The 16,617-nt window shown below is 39.6% G+C and overlaps 2 protein-coding genes across 13 annotated transcripts; one reads left to right on the top strand and one right to left on the bottom strand.

Moving 5' to 3' along the window:
• Positions 1–33: 33 nt before the first annotated feature.
• Positions 34–5,407, bottom strand: dnajb4 (DnaJ heat shock protein family (Hsp40) member B4). Its single transcript, XM_003975458.3, has 3 exons — positions 4,923–5,407; positions 3,783–4,363; positions 34–1,145 (listed from the first exon to the last, which is right to left on the bottom strand). The coding sequence occupies exons 1-3, from the start codon at positions 5,131–5,133 to the stop codon at positions 915–917; spliced, it is 1,023 nt and encodes a 340-aa protein (XP_003975507.1). The 5' UTR covers positions 5,134–5,407; the 3' UTR covers positions 34–914.
• A 114-nt stretch (positions 5,408–5,521) lies between these two features.
• Positions 5,522–13,801, top strand: fubp1 (far upstream element (FUSE) binding protein 1). 12 transcript variants are annotated; one of them, XM_029831546.1, is made up of 22 exons: positions 5,522–5,540; positions 6,791–6,900; positions 7,324–7,447; positions 8,003–8,038; positions 8,138–8,174; positions 8,256–8,302; positions 8,375–8,446; positions 8,531–8,588; positions 8,661–8,823; positions 8,896–8,994; positions 9,145–9,240; positions 9,323–9,425; positions 9,625–9,858; positions 9,958–10,118; positions 10,196–10,338; positions 10,430–10,506; positions 10,690–10,815; positions 11,047–11,121; positions 11,484–11,546; positions 12,295–12,366; positions 12,787–12,895; positions 13,066–13,207. In XM_029831546.1, exons 2-21 carry the CDS (start codon positions 6,808–6,810, stop codon positions 12,855–12,857), a joined length of 1,950 nt encoding a protein of 649 aa, XP_029687406.1. In that variant the 5' UTR covers positions 5,522–5,540; positions 6,791–6,807; the 3' UTR covers positions 12,858–12,895; positions 13,066–13,207. The 12 variants fall into 12 exon arrangements, with proteins under 12 accessions (XP_029687406.1, XP_029687399.1, XP_029687404.1 ...); XM_029831539.1 differs by lacking the exon at positions 12,787–12,895 and having other exon boundaries at positions 13,066–13,801; XM_029831540.1 differs by lacking the exons at positions 5,522–5,540; positions 12,787–12,895 and adding an exon at positions 13,437–13,801 and having other exon boundaries at positions 13,066–13,229.
• Positions 13,802–16,617: the final 2,816 nt, after the last annotated feature.

Raw genomic sequence — 16,617 nt, 5'->3', positions numbered from 1 at the left:
TTATCGGTAAAATGTACATTCAATCTGCTGCTCAAAGCCCATGGTTCTTTATTTTCTAGTAAATTACAAAGAATACCAGAAATCTGTGGGTCTACAAAGAACAATGTAACACTTTCTTAAAATTACTCAATCATTAATTCATAGTCAATAAAGTTGGCAACTGATTTAAGTTATTCAACAGTTATACACTGAACAAAAATATAAACACTTGTTTTTGCTCACATTTTTGAACTCAAAGACTTAATGTACACAGAAGGCTGATTTCTCTCAAATGTTCACAAATCTCTCAATCTGTGTTGATGAGCATGCCTCCTTTGCTTTGATAATTCATTCACATCATAGGTGTGGCATTAAGATGTTTAGACAGAATGATTATTGTTAGGTTAAATCATGTTCACAACTAAAGCAGCTGGATATTATTCCATGTGTAAAGATTCATTTTAAAATCTTTACATGCATAAATATATCTTAATAAAACTTTTTTTTATCTTAGAATATGAATAAGTTCCAATTTGAAGTCTGGACCTAGTAATATTAAAAACAACATTAATGACAGTGAAGCTATATTTGTATTAAAGTCTTAACTTAACTACCAGTAGATCAAAAGGAAAATATAATGATTGCAATTTTCACAAGTTTAGATTCATTTTCTGCCAAAAAACACAAAAAAGAAAACCATAGTAATAATCTACATCCAAAACAATTGTAACTTTCTTAAGGATAAAATCCAGACAGTCTGACTCCTGCATCCATTGTATATCTGCTTGGCAGCATGCGCTGCCTTAAAAAAACAACTCAGAAATAGCACGTTCATGAGTAGGAGGTCCATGTGATTTTCCAGTACTGCCTCCAGTACCGTGTGTTTGGTAAAGTGGGTGAGTGCTGTAATGTGGTTAACTCTCCTTTTCTTTATATTACGTAGGTAAATGCCGTTTCAAGACATCCTTGGCATTTCCAGGCAATGTGTCAGGAAAATTAACATCAAATTCTACCACCAGATCCCCCCTCTGCTCTGGATTTTTTGGGAAGGGAAGCCCCTGTCCAGCAACAGTTTTTCTCATGCCAGGCTTGATGACATCTGTGATCTTCATGTTGCATGTCTTTCCATCTATGCTTGAAACAGTAACCGAGCAGCCGCACAATGACTGAGAAAAAAGAAAAATGGCAGTCAGAGAAATAATCTAGAGTACAACATCCCACACAACCTCACAAGTAGGCAATATTATTCTCCAAACTAATACATGGAGCTGTTCAATATTTTTTATAATTCTGCTGTCATTCGAAAATAAATTATTGTGGCATTACATTTGATGCAGTTCTTATCCTAAGTAATTATAGTCTGAGCAGTTGACTGGGTTTTGTCTGTTAAAGATTTTGATGAATCACATAAAAGTAAAACTATTACAGCTAAATGGCAGATGACAAATTTGCATTGCTTTGTTTTCACTGATTGCAACACTCACTTTTATTAAGACACATACAAAACTAAACAAAGTCAAAAGGTTAACTGCCTCTGATTCTAAAGTAATAATTGGGCAGTAAATATATATTTTCCTAAATAAACACATCTGTGCTTTTACTGAGACATTTGTTTTTGTTCTAACCAACTACATCTGTAATAGGATAATATGCTGGAGTCAGTTATGAGAAGGATGCTCCAAAATAGTCAGTTTTTTGTTTGTTATGGGTTTTAAAGTCACCTGCATTTTATAAACTTAGCTTGCAAGCATTTCAAGTTGGTCTTTAATCAAAATAACTGCTTAGTCAGTCACTGGAGATGATTCACAGACATTGCTCTTGTGACCAACAGAGCAAACCTTCTGCATACTGATATTTTTTTCAAACTCTTGGACTAACTCCATTAAAGCTGCCATTTTTCACTCTCCAGATGGCAGCTCTCCACAGTTATTATTCATGTCGGAGCAAACATCACCCAGCTTCGTCAGTCAGAGGTCACCAAAATTAATAAAGTCAGTGTTTAACTAACCAAAAACGGTGTTAAACACCGTAACGTTCTCTGGTCCCCTCCCCAAACTGGCCAACAATGAAATGTTTAGTCGCATGTCATCGCTTCGTTGCTGGCTGTAACGGTGGCGCCCCAAAAACCAGGTGTCCTTTGTAGTTGATTGGAACAGATTTTGGGGAAATCCTGGTCTGATTAAGAGAGACGGTGTCTATCCCACCAGTGGTAGTGCCTTTTTAATTTCTATGAATTTGGTCAATTTTATTAGACCCAGAGTAACCTGACAAACCAGAGTCCAGACCAGGATGTAGAGTTGTAGTCTTACACACTTCTCTGCTGATTCCGTAGAACCTTCAACCACCAACAATAACATTTTTAGCACTATACATAGATAGTCCCTGTTCCATGATTAAAAGTTCACCAAGCACAGAGGAAGGGAGCGGTCAATCACCATAATCTTATTAAAATCAATACCAAAGCACAAATAGAAGAAACTAACAGCACAATTAAATGTGGACTGTTTAAAATTATCACCAGATGTGTTGACTGTAGAAACATACAGGGTCTCCAACGAGCCCTTAAACCCCTTTTCCCCCATATATTTTTCTGAGATGTCATCTTTAATTCAAAGATCTAAGTTCACCACTTGTCTTTCAGATCTCATCCCAACACAGGGATGTTATGGGATGTTTTACCACTGATAGGCAGCTCTATTCTTGACCAGATCAATTGTTCTTTAGCAAATGTACCCCGGTCCTACAAGGTGGCAGTAATTAGACTAGACTTTATTGATCCCTTGGGATGACACCCTCAGGGAAATTTGTGAAAAGCTAGTGGAGATGCTTGAGATGCTTAAATTGTTCCTTAAAAACATTACTGGATCCTGAGCACATTTTCTGGTGTAGTTTTTGTGCCTCTACCTTCTCCTCTCTGTATCCATCTCCAGGTATCACTGACTTCATAGCTGTGTGCTGACCTGCTGACCTCTGACCCACTTAACTCTTATATTGACAGTTTGTTGTAATTAATGTATTTCCATGATCGCTGCCTATTCTTTCTTATACCTGTCCTCCTCCTCCCTCTCTACCCAGTTGGCCACCAGCAGGAGGGTTCCCCCAATATGAGACCGATCCTTCTCAAGGTTCCTTCCTGTTAAAGGGGAGTTTTTCCTTGCCTGTTAGGGGTCAGGCCCTCAGATTCTGTAAAGTGCCTAGAGACAATTTTGATTGTAACATATATATAAAATAAAGATTGAGTGATTGAACCACTGAGGACAAATGATGTATTAATATGGGGTGAAATGTACCTTTCCGTGGTCATTTACTGTTGACGCTTTTTGTTTTAAATTGCTTTTTTAAGGGACAAAGCACTGGAAGATAGATGTATGGCATATAACTTGCCATGATGAGCCATATGCAAAATCGGTGCAACATTTATTATGATTACAAGGAACAATGCACTTTTTTTTCCATCTCTGTGTAGGTGAGTGGGCGAATAAGGGTTCTTTGCCTTCCCCACAATACAGTTTTGCTTCTTGGTTTCTACCATCTATATTACATAAGCATCACTCTATCATCACTCAAGTCTATTTAGATTAGTACGGTGTTCATTCACTATGACTGCACTTTCTAGGGAAAATAACTGTTGAGACAGTATACCTCTAGTGTATTCATTGTCGCTATTTTAATGCAGCTGAGATTTAAGACCGCTTTAAAATAAATATCCACCCATCTCTGACTAATCCTTCCCTCAGACATAAATAAAATTATATACTCCTAAACTGAGCTGATGTGGGCGTCAAAAGTAGAAAGAACCTCACCTGTCTCAAGGTCACACGCACAGGATACACAATGTTTGACCCCTCCCTTCTAAAGTGGGGGTGTGGCTTGTCCTTGATGATGAAAACAATGTCAGCAGGAATGGTGTTGGGTGACTCATCTCCCTCCCGTGGGAAGGTGATCTTCGTCCCCTCTTTCCAGCCACGCTTTATCTCTATAGTGAGGATCTTATCCTCAGTGCACATGGTCCTGCCATCAGGATTAAGCCGTTTGCGAGAGATTTTCATCCTTTTGGTGCAGCCATGGAAGACCTCCTCCAGGGAGACTCTAAGTTCATGAATAATGGGTGGGTCCTGCTTACGGTGTGGCTGGCCTCCAGGGCCAACGTGCCCATCCCGTGGGAATCCATTCAGGTTGAAACTAGTGTATGCCCCAAATGGATCATTTCCATCCATCTCCATGTCCTCATCATCACGGCCACTTGCTTTACGTCCAAAGAAGATATCAAAAGGGTTTGTACCCCCAAAGAAAGCAGCAAAGGTGGCATGCGGGTCCCCATGAAAGGTGTAAGTGGAAGTGTTGCCTTGACCTTCCCCAGTGAGGCCATTTCCTCCTTTGAGACCTGATAATAAATAGACATTGTTTATGGGATATCATTTGCATTTACAATTCAAGATATTCTAAATATTCCTATTTTACAGAAAAAAAGAGCAAACAGTTGTTTACACTTTCAAAGTAGCCTTACTTCATCTGTGGAGGTTTAATATTCCAGAGTATTTGCATTCTTAATGAGACAACACAAATTGTTTTACTTGTAGCATTTTCAGAAGATGCTCAGGACCTTTGGCGATTTTGATGGTGAATGCAACTGATAAAAAGCACAACATGACATCTTTATTTTTTGCCCATATCACAAGCTTCCCACCCATGACCATCTGGATGCAGAGCAGCAGCTTTAAAGGAACCACAGGCTCAGCATGAATTCCTGCACATAATCTGTTAAATAGATTATTAATGTTACATGTCGATTTGTCATTGTGCTCAATATTTGTTTTTGGCCTGCAGCTGACAGTGTTAAATTAAAGCCCGTTTTACGTCCACCCGGATTCATGGCAGTTTACAACGCTGTGAATAAAAAGCCATCACACAGAGGTAGAATGTATGGTCAATAAGCAAATTACCTTCCTCGCCATACTGATCATAAACTTCCCTTTTCTTCGGATCACTGAGGACTTCATACGCCTCAGCGATTTCCTTAAATTTCTCCTCTGCGGCTCCTGATTTGTTTTTGTCCGGGTGCCATTTCAGCGCTTGTTTCCTGTAGGCTTTCTTTATGTCTTCTTCAGTGGAACCTTTACAAATGCCCAGGGTTTTGTAATAATCTTTGCCCATTTTCAACAGTCTGTGAAAACAGGATCGGACAGTTCGAATGAGAAGTCTCTGTGGAAGAGCTACCGTTGAATGGAGCTCTCAGCAATGACTCGACAGCAGGGAAAAACCGCAAAGTGTCACTCGGCGCAGGATGAAAACCATTTAAAGGTAGTCCTGCTATTTATCTGTGACTAGATGACCGTCCACAGTCACTGCTCTCTCCCTTTTGCATCCACAGTACCAGCGGTCGTTTCACACAGAGTGTGATAACAAAATAACAAAAAAAAAAAAAAAAAAACGCGTGGTAGGGCGTTCCTTGGCGCGGCCGGGTTTAGCGCAAAGCGTAAGCGCCGTTATACGTCCGACCAGGAAGTGTTTCTCCTGCTTGATGTCCGTTTCTCGCCAGCTTGGACGTACAGTTCAGTACAGTAAGCTACAACTGTGCAAGATGTGTCCGTTATAATAATTTGGAGAAGACGAGAATGTTTAATTAAAGCACCATTCTACACTCTTGCACGGTTCCACATGCCGCGTCCGTTATATTTAGTACCTAAATTGTTGTTGTTTTTTTGTCAAATTGTTGTATTTTGTTAGAATACACTTTGTACAGCAGCCAGGACTAGTAGGCTTAAAATAATCCCGTTTTCTAAAAAACAAATTATATATGTTTGCTCAAGAAAAGATGGGCCATTTAAAATCCTTTTTTTAAAGGATGATGAAAAAGGTAGTGACCTTTTTCATCATCCTTTAAAAAAAATCAATCTACAGGTTTGTGGGTAAAAGTGATGCAAAGCTTACTGAAGATTATGGTTTTAGCTAGAGATAATTTGTTCTTATCTCAGGGCTGGCTGATGCACTTACTTGTAATCAACAACCCAAAGACCAAAGACATTTGTTTTGCCCGCATGTTAGTAAAAAGTTAAGAATGGATTTCAATATTTTTTTTCCCCCATGGAACATATCGATAATGGACCAAGGATATTAAATTTTGGTCATGTTCTGGGTTCCATGGGAACTTTGACCATTGATCTACTGAAGATTGAATCCAATAGGCTTTGATCATAAAGTAACCTTTGTTATATAACTCTGTTTCACTACTGTCAGAAGTATGGGGGTGTCACATGTGTGAAATATGTGAGGAACTGACCTGATTGGCAGAGGTCTGCACCATTTTTCGAAATCAAATGTTTTTTGGGGTACTACAGTCATTACATAGGTACTAAATCAGACAAAATCAAATGTTAACTCAGTGAAAATACAGGATGATAATAGCAGCTCAGTGTTTGCGACCTTTATCATGTTAGATTGCCTTATGTCACATTTTTATATCAGAGAAAGAGCTTAACCTGAGCAACATCTATCATACCCTATTTGCATCTGAGACCTACCAACCTTAACTTGTTAGTTATAGCCTCCATTTAATTTTACACAATATTATCCAAATACATTAAATATTTAAAGAAATCATTTCAAAGTTTTTTTCTATATTTGCTACTGCACGATAATAGATCCGCTGTATCCGCATTTTTATCAGAAAGCTTTTATCAAAAACCTTTTCCGTTTTTTTTTTTGTTTTTTTTTTTACGCGACGTGAAGAATGTCATCGCGAGATGTCGGTCTGCCGCGGGATTTCCTGTCAGCTTCGGTGAATGTATTCCGCCATCTTGTTGCATTACAGAAAAGTGTGTAGCAGTTATGGCTGACTACAGCAGCGTGGCTCCTCCGTCCTCTAGTGCCGGCGGCGGTATGAACGATGCTTTTAAAGACGCTCTACAGCGAGCACGACAGGTAATATTTCAACGATTACATTTCTTTCAAAGTATGTGTTTTAATTTGGACAATAGTCACTTTTACCTAGTTTCTGTTCATTATGGTATTGCGACGAGCTAAGCTACATTAACGTGCACAGATGCTAGGCCACGCTCGAGAAGCTAGAACAAATTAAAAAAAATACTCCCTGTTCTGTTAAAGTAGTTAGGCGTGTATACACTTTTGTCCGCTTTTAGACCCAAACATATGATTTTTGGCCACAACACAGTTATGATTTAATGCAAATTATTTCGTATCCTTTGTTGGCTTATATTTCCGGCAGAAATCTCTTGTTAGGCCGCAGACAAATATGTCTGCACGATACGTAGTAAAGTTGTGTCCTAAGGAAGCGGTGACATATTGGAGGGCAATGCTATCATTTTAAACTTTTTTTTGTTGCAGATTGCAGCGAAAATAGGCGGTGATGGCGTTGCGGCACCCTCATCCAACGAATTTGGCTATGGAGGCCAGAAAAGGCCCTTGGAGGACGCTGGTGGGTATTTTCCCATGCCTAACCTGATTATCGGTCAGTGCACAGATTCATACCGCCATGGTTGTGTTGGCAACCTGTAAATGTATTGATGTTTTTGTTTTTAATTAACCATCTCAACCCCGTACATAACCATTCTCAACAGAACCATTTTTGCATTTAGAATAATGGTACACTGCATGATTTACATGTTAGAAATGTCTTTAATTTTCAGCACTGTTTTCATGTGGTCAACTATGTATCGTAATAACTTGCATGTTCTTTGGTGCAGTCGTTTTAATTCTGCCAGCCATCCATCTAAACGTCATATCCTGCCAACAGTTCAATACGTTTCCAGCAAAATATCTCCCCAAAAATCATTGGTTGTGCAAGTTAATGTTCAAATTTGTAGATGCACATGCCTTACTGCATTCTCCTGTCTTATATCCACCTGAAGTTGTGCACATTTGACTTAAGCTAATGTGTTGTGCTGCTCATTTTGCATATACTGGGATACCATATTGAGCTCCAGTCTTTACTTTTTGGTTGAATTATTTTTTGCTGCATTATGATGGAAGTGCATATTATGTGTGTTATGTTGTGTTTTTACAGACCAACCAGAGACCAAGAAAGTGGCAACAAGTGATGGTAAGTTACTCTGTTGATCTGTTTGTAGTTTAGGATTAATTAAACAATAGTTTGGCCCTAATTTTCCTCTGTATGTTGTTAATTGTCCTTTTTCTCCAGCCTTTTCAGCTATAGGAGGAATGGGTGGCCCGCCAAGGTACTGAGATTTAAGTCCATTATTGTATCTGAGTCCGTTATAGTTTTTAATGCAATAGTCACTTAAATCTGTTGTTTTCAGGTCGGTGTCTGAGGAGTTCAAGGTTCCAGACGGAATGGTTGGATTCAGTAAGTTTGCCTTCACTTACTAAATGACACACAGTTCGTTAATAATGATCCTGTATGTTAATATTTTCTCAGTTATTGGAAGAGGGGGTGAACAAATATCACGATTACAACAGGAATCTGGCTGTAAAATACAAATTGCACCTGGTAAGTCCTCTTGGGAGTAATGTTTCATGTTCACGGATAAGGTATTGACATTTGAGTTGCATTAATCATTGGTTTTCGATGTAGATAGTGGAGGCATGCCGGATAGGTCTGTTACATTAACAGGATTACCTGAATCGATCCAGTAAGTTGCTTTTATTTTATATTTTTTGAGCCCAAGTGTGAATGAGTGTATGAAATGTTTTGCTCTTTTCAGGACTGCAAAGAGGCTTTTGACAGAAATAGTTGAAAAGGGGCGTCCAGCTCCTGCATTTAACCCCAATGATGGCCCGGGAATGACTGTACAGGAGATTATGATCCCTGCCTCTAAAGCCGGACTTGTCATTGGAAAGGGTGGTGAAACTATCAAAAGCCTTCAGGTAGATATGAGGCCACCTGTGACCACATGATTCCTTTTGAGCGGGTCACATGTAATTTGACTCTTTGTACAGGAAAGAGCTGGAGTAAAGATGGTCATGATCCAAGATGGGCCCCAAAACACAGGTGCAGACAAACCTCTCCGAATTTCGGGTGAACCCTTTAAAGTTCAGGTGAGTTGTCATTTGATTATTTTTCTGGTCATTTTTAATTCATACAAGAGCTATGTCTACTTTTACATTTTGAGTATCTCAACTCCTTTTGCCAGGTATATTTATGAACTTATAACAGTGCTGTGAATTAATATTGTGTTTTGTTTTCAGCAAGCCAAGGAGATGGTGATGGATCTCATCAGAGATCAAGGTTTCAGGGAGCAGAGGGGGGAGTATGGTTCAAGAGTTGGAGGAGACAGCCTTGATGTGGGTGTTTGTATTTTACGTTTAATTTCACAATCTGACTGGCATAGGTTTATTAATTTTGTTGCCGTCATCTGGCGTCAAGGTTCCAGTTCCCCGGTTTGCAGTAGGAATTGTGATTGGTAGAAATGGAGAAATGATCAAGAAGATTCAAAATGACACAGGAGTGAGGATCCAGTTTAAACCAGGCGAGTGATTAAGATTGTTCACATTTGGCACAATCACCGTATATGGTCCATGATGAAAACTCATGCACCACGCTGAGAAGCTGATGTATAACCCTAAACCCAAAGCTATCTGAGACCTGTGCATTGAAAATGTCTCTGATGTGACATTTGTTCAAATTTATTTAGAAGTCCTTATAATTAAAATGTTATCTTCCTCCAGATGATGGCAGCACACCAGACAGGATAGCGCAAATCATGGGACCTCCTAATCAGGCTCAGCATGCAGCAGACATCATAACTGATCTGCTAAGAAGTGTACAGGCAGGAGGGCCTCCTGGAGGAGGCAGAGGTCGTGGTCGTGGGCAGGGGAACTGGAACATGGGTCCGCCTGGTGGCCTGCAGGAGTTTACATTCACTGTTCCCACTGTGAAGACGGGCCTCATTATAGGAAAAGGCATGTGGCTTCATAAGATTACATTTTAATGATCAAATCCATAGTTTAAAAAAAAAAAGATGAATAGCAATGTTTCTGTTTGGTCTTTAAACTCCTTAGGTGGTGAGACAATCAAGGGCATCAGTCAGCAGTCTGGAGCAAGGATTGAGTTGCAGAGGAATCCACCACCTAACTCTGATCCCAGTATCAAGATGTTCACAGTTCGTGGCTCTCCTCAGCAGATTGACTATGCCAGACAGCTAGTAGAGGAGAAGATCGGGGTACAGAAATTTCTTTCCAAATGGTTCCAATGAGAAAGTTCCAGTTATTTGACTCATTTACCAATTTGTTTTTTCAGGGACCAGTTACTCCAATGGGTGGTCCACATGGCCCCCCTGGACCGCATGGAGGTCCAGGCCCACATGGACCTCCTGGTCCACCAGGGGCACCAATGGGCCCCTACAACCCAGGGCCATACAACCAGGGACCTCCAGGGCCTCAGTAAGTAGTGATGTTTTATGTTTCCTAGTTCAAAAATCTTACATAAATTCTGAATTTATGTTGTGGGCATTCTGATTATTTCTTTTATCAGTGGCCCGCCTGCTCCTTACCAGCCTCAGGGATGGGGCAATGGTTACCCACACTGGCAACAGGGACAGCCTGATCCAAGTGGGTAACTCATATTTAGTGTAACTACAAACTGTTCTCCAATATACTTGAGCAAAACCAAATTCTTATAAAACCAAATTCTCCATGTCCATATTATGACTACTTATGATACTGTACTGCAATGGCTATCAAAGCTCTTTTTTAGTTCTGCCTTATTTATTTAAAAAACTTCACTCTGACCAGATAAAGCAGCAGCTGATGCCAATGCAGCAGCATGGGCAGCCTACTATGCCCAGTATGGTCAACAACCACAGGCTCCAATGACCCCAACAAGTGGAGCTCCTGGCACAACTCAAAGCAATGGCCAAGGTAATCAAAGTGTTTGTCAAATATCTACGGCTTTGTCGCTATCAGGAAAGGAAGTTGATTTGGTTTGACCTTTAGCATTAACTTTAGGACCAGCGTTTGGAAAAAAAATGTTACTACCGGGGCCAGGGCAATTTTTCTCCAAAAATCTAAAACTGACAGCTTGGACCCAGGCAGGTGCAGAACAAACCGCTAAGAATAATTGACTAATTACAAGTACCATTTTTTTAACAGGTGACCCACAGGCTGCTGGTCAGAGTGGACAGGCAGATTACTCCAAGGCCTGGGAGGAATATTACAAGAAAATGGGTATATGAACAGTAGTTTCAGTGTTCACCTATTTAAACCAAGACAGTCTAAACAGCCACTGGGCATTTTATCAGATTCTTTCACAGGTCTGGGTATTTTTCAGTACTGTTGGCCTGCTGTGTAGTGTTTTCAGCACGCGTTTACATGGTTTAATGCTGATGCCTGCGCTGTTTAGACTGCTACAGGATCTGCAGGACTGGGCTGTGGATGTAGCACTGCCTTTAATCATCTACTACTGGTTTTTAGTTTAGTTTTTCACCGGTCTGTCGCTGCTATTGAATGAGCTGCGTTGCATCAGTGTTGTGAATAGAGTTTTGATCTAAATTACCAAGTAGATCTGCTAATATGTCTTTTCTTTGCAGGTCAACAGAGTCAGCAACCTCAGGACTACACCAAAGCCTGGGAGGAGTATTACAAGAAACAAGGTTCGTAGGCGTAAAATCCCAATTAATAGTTCACCAGTTAGTCTCAGCTTCTAGTCCTTCTTTTAGCATACAGTTGCTGACCACTATATTGACATACTTTTAACAAGGTGTTGGAAATAATCCAGAGATTTTGGTCCATATTGACATGAGAGCATGACTCAGTTGCTGCGGATTTGTCGGCTGCAGACCTATCATGCGATTTCCCCACATTACCACATCCCAAAGGTGCTCTATTGAAATGTGATCTGGTGACTGGAGGCCCCTATGCTGCAGTAAACCCATTGTCATGACACTTTGAGATGATATGATCTTTGAGACATGGTGGATTTTGCTACTGGAAGTAGCCATCATGAAGATCGGTAAAGCTTCAAGGCTCGATGTGTTGTGTACTCAGGGAAGGTGTCATCTTCTCATCTTGAACCAACATGCCCATTCTCTGTTACCTGTTACATCAACAATGCATTTTCATCCATACACCTGCTGCGTACTGAATATTTTCTTTTTTTTGGACTATTCGCTATAAACCTTAGAGATGATTGTGTTTGGAATTCCTATTAGTTTCTGAAATACTCAGACCAGCTCTTCTGACACCAACAACCATGTAACATTCAAAGTCCCTTAAATCCCCTTTCTTTCCCCAGTGTGATGCTCAGTTTGTACTTCAGAAAGTTGTCTTGAGCATGTCCACATGCTTAAATGACAGCCTTGTGATTGGCTGATAAGCTGTTTGTGTTGTGCAACTGAACAGGTGGACCTAATGAAGTGGCTGAGTGTATTCCAACAACATTAGATCAACTAATGCATCCAGGTTCAGTGACAGGTGTGTGCACTTTGGCTGGTTGGGAGCAATGACAGCTATCTGAATTCACAACTGGCACAGCATTTTTTGCAAGAGGGGAGCACATGTTGCCATGATATTGTTTAGGAAGAGTCTTATTGTGCTCTTGAATTATACCAGTATAATGCTCTGGCAGTGATTTTTATTTTTTCCTAAAATGAATGATCGAATATCAAATAACTATTTATGGATTCAAACCTACAACCCTATGGTTAGGTGGAACAGACATTAAGTAATAGTATTGCAATTGTGATCTATGAATGAATGTTCCTAGTCATCTTCTGCACAACTATTTTTACTTTTGAGTTTTCCTACAGAGAACTTGGTTTATGGAGCCAGTGCTACCCAGTAACCTGGAGGCTTCTGAAGTAGATTAGTGTTTAACAGTTGTTCACATTGAAGGGTGGCTGTGTTCCTGGCGCAGTGCTTCATGCTGGAGTGGCTGCTCTCACCGACGCCCAACAGAAAAGTAGAAGGTTTCTGACCTGCCACCTAGAAGTATTGGTGCTGGGTTCGTTCCCCTTCTTATATTTTACCTGTGTTCCAAATGTCAGTTACCTAAATCCACAGTAGGATTTGAGTTGCAGGAGCACAAACACAGGATTTCTAAGAATTAATTTCAAGTAATTATTGGTGAATCTCAAGGAACTGGTTCTAATTGCATTTTGGTTTACATTGCAGGTCAAGCGGCATCTCAGGCTCCAGCAGCTGCAGCACCTCCAGCCTCTCAGCCTGGAGGACAGCCAGACTACAGCGCTGCCTGGGCAGAGTACTACCGCCAGCAAGCAGCATACTATGGCACACCCAACCCTCAATCCATGGGTGCAGCACCACAAGCCCCCCAGGTACACTCCCTATAAAAATCTGCCCTTCACATCAAGAGAATTTTCCATTTTTGCTGCTTTAACTCCCTACCCAACAGGTTTGACAGGGTTCCAGTGAACGGCGAAGCTTCAGACTCATAATATTTTTCTCCCTACACAGGTTTAAAGCTGAGTCCACTGTTTCTGCTGTTAACATGCAATGTATGTTTTATGTATTTCTTTGCACAGGGCCAGTAATGTGAAGTGGACATAAAGTAAATGCTACATTGTCGAAAACAAAATCCTATGTTAAATGTTTGGATGCAGACGCCTTGATGAAGATCTTAAATTTCCTTGGTTTCAAAGTGTTTCACATAGATGACAGATAACCCAGCGAACACGTCCTCTTTAATTTTTTCTTTTTTTTTTCTTTCTGTAAATGCTCTTTGTTTTTAATAAGGTAATTATACATATGGTCATTCCAGCCCTGTATCTACATTAAATGTGGTTAGAATTCATGTTTATTAAACTGTAAGACATTGCCATGTAAATCATCTCATTTTTAAAATGCCTATTGCTTGTTGTGTTTTTGCAATAAACAAACTTAAAACTCCTGTGTGGTAAGTTGGGGTGGTTCTAAATTCAAATGTGGGCTTTCTGCATTTTTTGTTCTCTGGGGTATGCTGCTAAAATGTCTTGGGTTAATGGTTTCAAAAGGATGACTCGGTTATGCTTTCCTGTCTCTCCAACTGTCTAAAGGCTCGTAGAGTACATGCGCTCATTAATTCCCAGTAATCAGGACCACCAAATGTCCTTGTTGCTAGAACCTTGATTGTTGATTGTTTCCGTGACATTACTGATTTTAGCAGTAGGTAGCTGTTTATGCAGTTGACAGGTTTCTAACTCTTTATCTCCATTGCTGTGGTGTTTTTTTAAACCATTTTGCCTGGTTTGCTCACGTTGAGGTAGTGTATACACTGTTTTGTTTTGCCTTTTTATAGACGCTTCCTCCACAGGCAAATTTAGAAATGCGGTAAGCAAGTATTTTTCCTCATGTTGCCCTGAAAAAGTGGTTGCATTGTTACATATTTTTAGTGCTGTGTGTCTATATATACATTTGTTCTTTTCCCAGGACAGTCAGGTAAAACTCCCATTTAAAAAAAAATAAATAAATAAAAGAAAGAAATGCACTGAAGTTTTCCCATATGGGATTCCAAACTAATACACATGTATACATTTATTTTTTCTTCAATATTTTCCTGTGCCCATTCTGTCAGTGTTTATCCAGAGTAAGATCATAAATTCTATAGGGTCGGGGGTGGCTAAGCAGTCTTCATCCAAGTCGAGCCCCCCTGTGCTGTAAGTACAAAACGGGCTGAGACTCACCATTTTGACTATCAAATCCGAACATGTAGTTTTTGTCAAATGTCAGTGTTTTCCCCCCAATGTCTCTGGGTAAGTATAAACTAATTTTGAGGAATAGTTCTTTTAGTCATGTTTTTGTTGAATTTTCTTGGAATCTTGCATTGGCTAACTTTTGGGTAGCACTTTCAGTACCAGTTGGATTTCTGAACTAATGATTTGAATGAGAGCACTGTATTTTTATGTGGTCTTTGAGATTTAAACTCTCGCCCTGCTATTTACCATTGTCTGAGACTATTTACTCTTTGACATGTTTAGGGAAAGGTGCTTAGTTTCTGCTGTTGCAACTGTGATGTCTTATGAGCATGTGGATTGCTAGTAGTGGAAGTGCTTTTGATTAGTTCGGTATTGAGATTTACTGAATGAGCTCTGTTGTCAAAGGCTGTGGTTTCATTTAATACTGCATTGTTCACTGATGGCAAACAGTGCAATGTATTTGATTTTTGCAGTGTCATCCCAGACCTTGCACCTTAGGTACTGCTGCAAAAACACAGGTAAGCAAAGCCTAAGGAAGCAATTTGTCCAATTATGACAAATATATACATGCATTAAAATGCTTACCTGTGTGTTTAACATGTCTAAATCCATTTCTGCTTAGTTGTGCTGAAATGTCCAAGATTTTTAAAGTGATGAACAGCCTTTAAGATTTACTTTCATGATTTACTCGTTACATGAAGTTTGATTTGGGGAAAGTTCGATGGAAAGTTGTATTGGCTCACTGAGGAAATGTTCTATCTGCTTAATGTTTAAGGCTCCTTCGTTGTGTGCTGGTAAGTCTGACTATATTGATGCTTCAGCCTACTTTGATATTCAACTGCATGTCATGCAATCATATCGCAACATTAGCAATGTTCTGAGCTGCAAGGTCAAAATGGTGAAAAATGAACTTGTATAATTATTTCGTGGTGTGAATCTGCCTTTAAGTGCAGAGCAAATGTACTATTGAAACATTGCTGCCTTCACTTCTCACACAGTGTTGGAGGATGCTGCAGGCTTAGGTCATAGAATCAGGCCCTGTCGTAGTTTGTCCCCAAAAGGAGGAATCCTTTGAGTCAATCCTACTGCTGAACGTAGACCGTTCAAGAGCTCCAGTGATAAGGTAACAGCATTGCAATTAAATTTGAATTCTGTCATTTGCAAAGTGATGGTCGCAAACTTCTTTTAGCTTGAACAGCTTATTGCTTAAACATGACCTTGTGTTGAGTTATCTAACGCTTTACAAAGTTGGATGAGAACAGGAACTAGTTCACTTTGTTAGTTCAAATCAAACATTTGGGGGTCGTCTCTTGGGGTTATTTGACAATGTAATGTAAGGGTTTAAAAAAGCTGTTGGGGTAAAGACAAATGAGAGCGCATCTTTGAGGTAAAATGGTTTCATGTGTTACTACCGAATTTTTTTTTTTTTCTCAACTGTTTTTGAATTTAGTGTGTTGTTAAATAAAGACAAACTAAATTAACATTTGAGCCCTTTTTATTGAAGGAAAAAACACAACACTACAGGCAAAAAGTTAAGCTGCAAAGTCGGTGTAATTGAATTTTGCAACAAAATATACATCGGCTTTTTTTTTTTTTTTTAACCATAATTAGAGGATTTGGGATTTTTCTTAATGTTGCTTTCTCCAAAGTAATATAAACAGCATTGTGGCATGAGGCAGTTTTTGTTTGCCTAGAAGTTGTGACTTGTCAAAATCTAAGTCCTTTTGATAGCATTTATTCAGCAGTGGTCTGGTTGTATACAGATAAGCTGAGGGAAAAGGGTGCAAATTCTAAACATGCAGTAAATACATCACAAAAAACAGCCATACTGGCTTTAAATGCCTTTTTCAACAGAAACTGGAAGCCGATTGAATTGTTTGGCCTTTGTTCCAAACTGTCGAATAGGTGAATTTCCCTCAAAGGTTAAATTCTATTAAGATGACTCTTACTGAACAATACTTACATCTTCAGAATAATCATAGATTTGCAATAAGACATTTAATGAAAAGTAATACATAAAGTAAATCAAATT

The sequence above is a fragment of the Takifugu rubripes genome, chromosome 22, assembly GCF_901000725.2.
Source record: "Takifugu rubripes chromosome 22, fTakRub1.2, whole genome shotgun sequence".
NCBI lineage: Eukaryota > Metazoa > Chordata > Actinopteri > Tetraodontiformes > Tetraodontidae > Takifugu > Takifugu rubripes.
Note: the sequence above shows the minus strand (reverse complement) of the source record. Positions and strands in the feature narration are given on the sequence as shown.

Coding starts and splice junctions, on each gene's coding strand:
- fubp1 (XM_029831539.1), top strand. CDS start 6,808: ATGGCTGACTACAGCAGCGTGGCTCCTCCGTCCTCTAGTGCCGGCGGC. Junction 8,039..8,137: donor GAAAGTGGCAACAAGTGATG/GTAAGTTACTCT, acceptor CTTTTTCTCCAG/CCTTTTCAGCTATAGGAGGA. Junction 10,507..10,689: donor ACAGGGACAGCCTGATCCAA/GTGGGTAACTCA, acceptor CACTCTGACCAG/ATAAAGCAGCAGCTGATGCC.
- dnajb4 (XM_003975458.3), bottom strand. CDS start 5,133: ATGGGCAAAGATTATTACAAAACCCTGGGCATTTGTAAAGGTTCCACT. Junction 4,364..4,922: donor TGATCAGTATGGCGAGGAAG/GTAATTTGCTTA, acceptor ATTTATTATCAG/GTCTCAAAGGAGGAAATGGC. Junction 1,146..3,782: donor TGCGTGTGACCTTGAGACAG/GTGAGGTTCTTT, acceptor CTTTTTTCTCAG/TCATTGTGCGGCTGCTCGGT.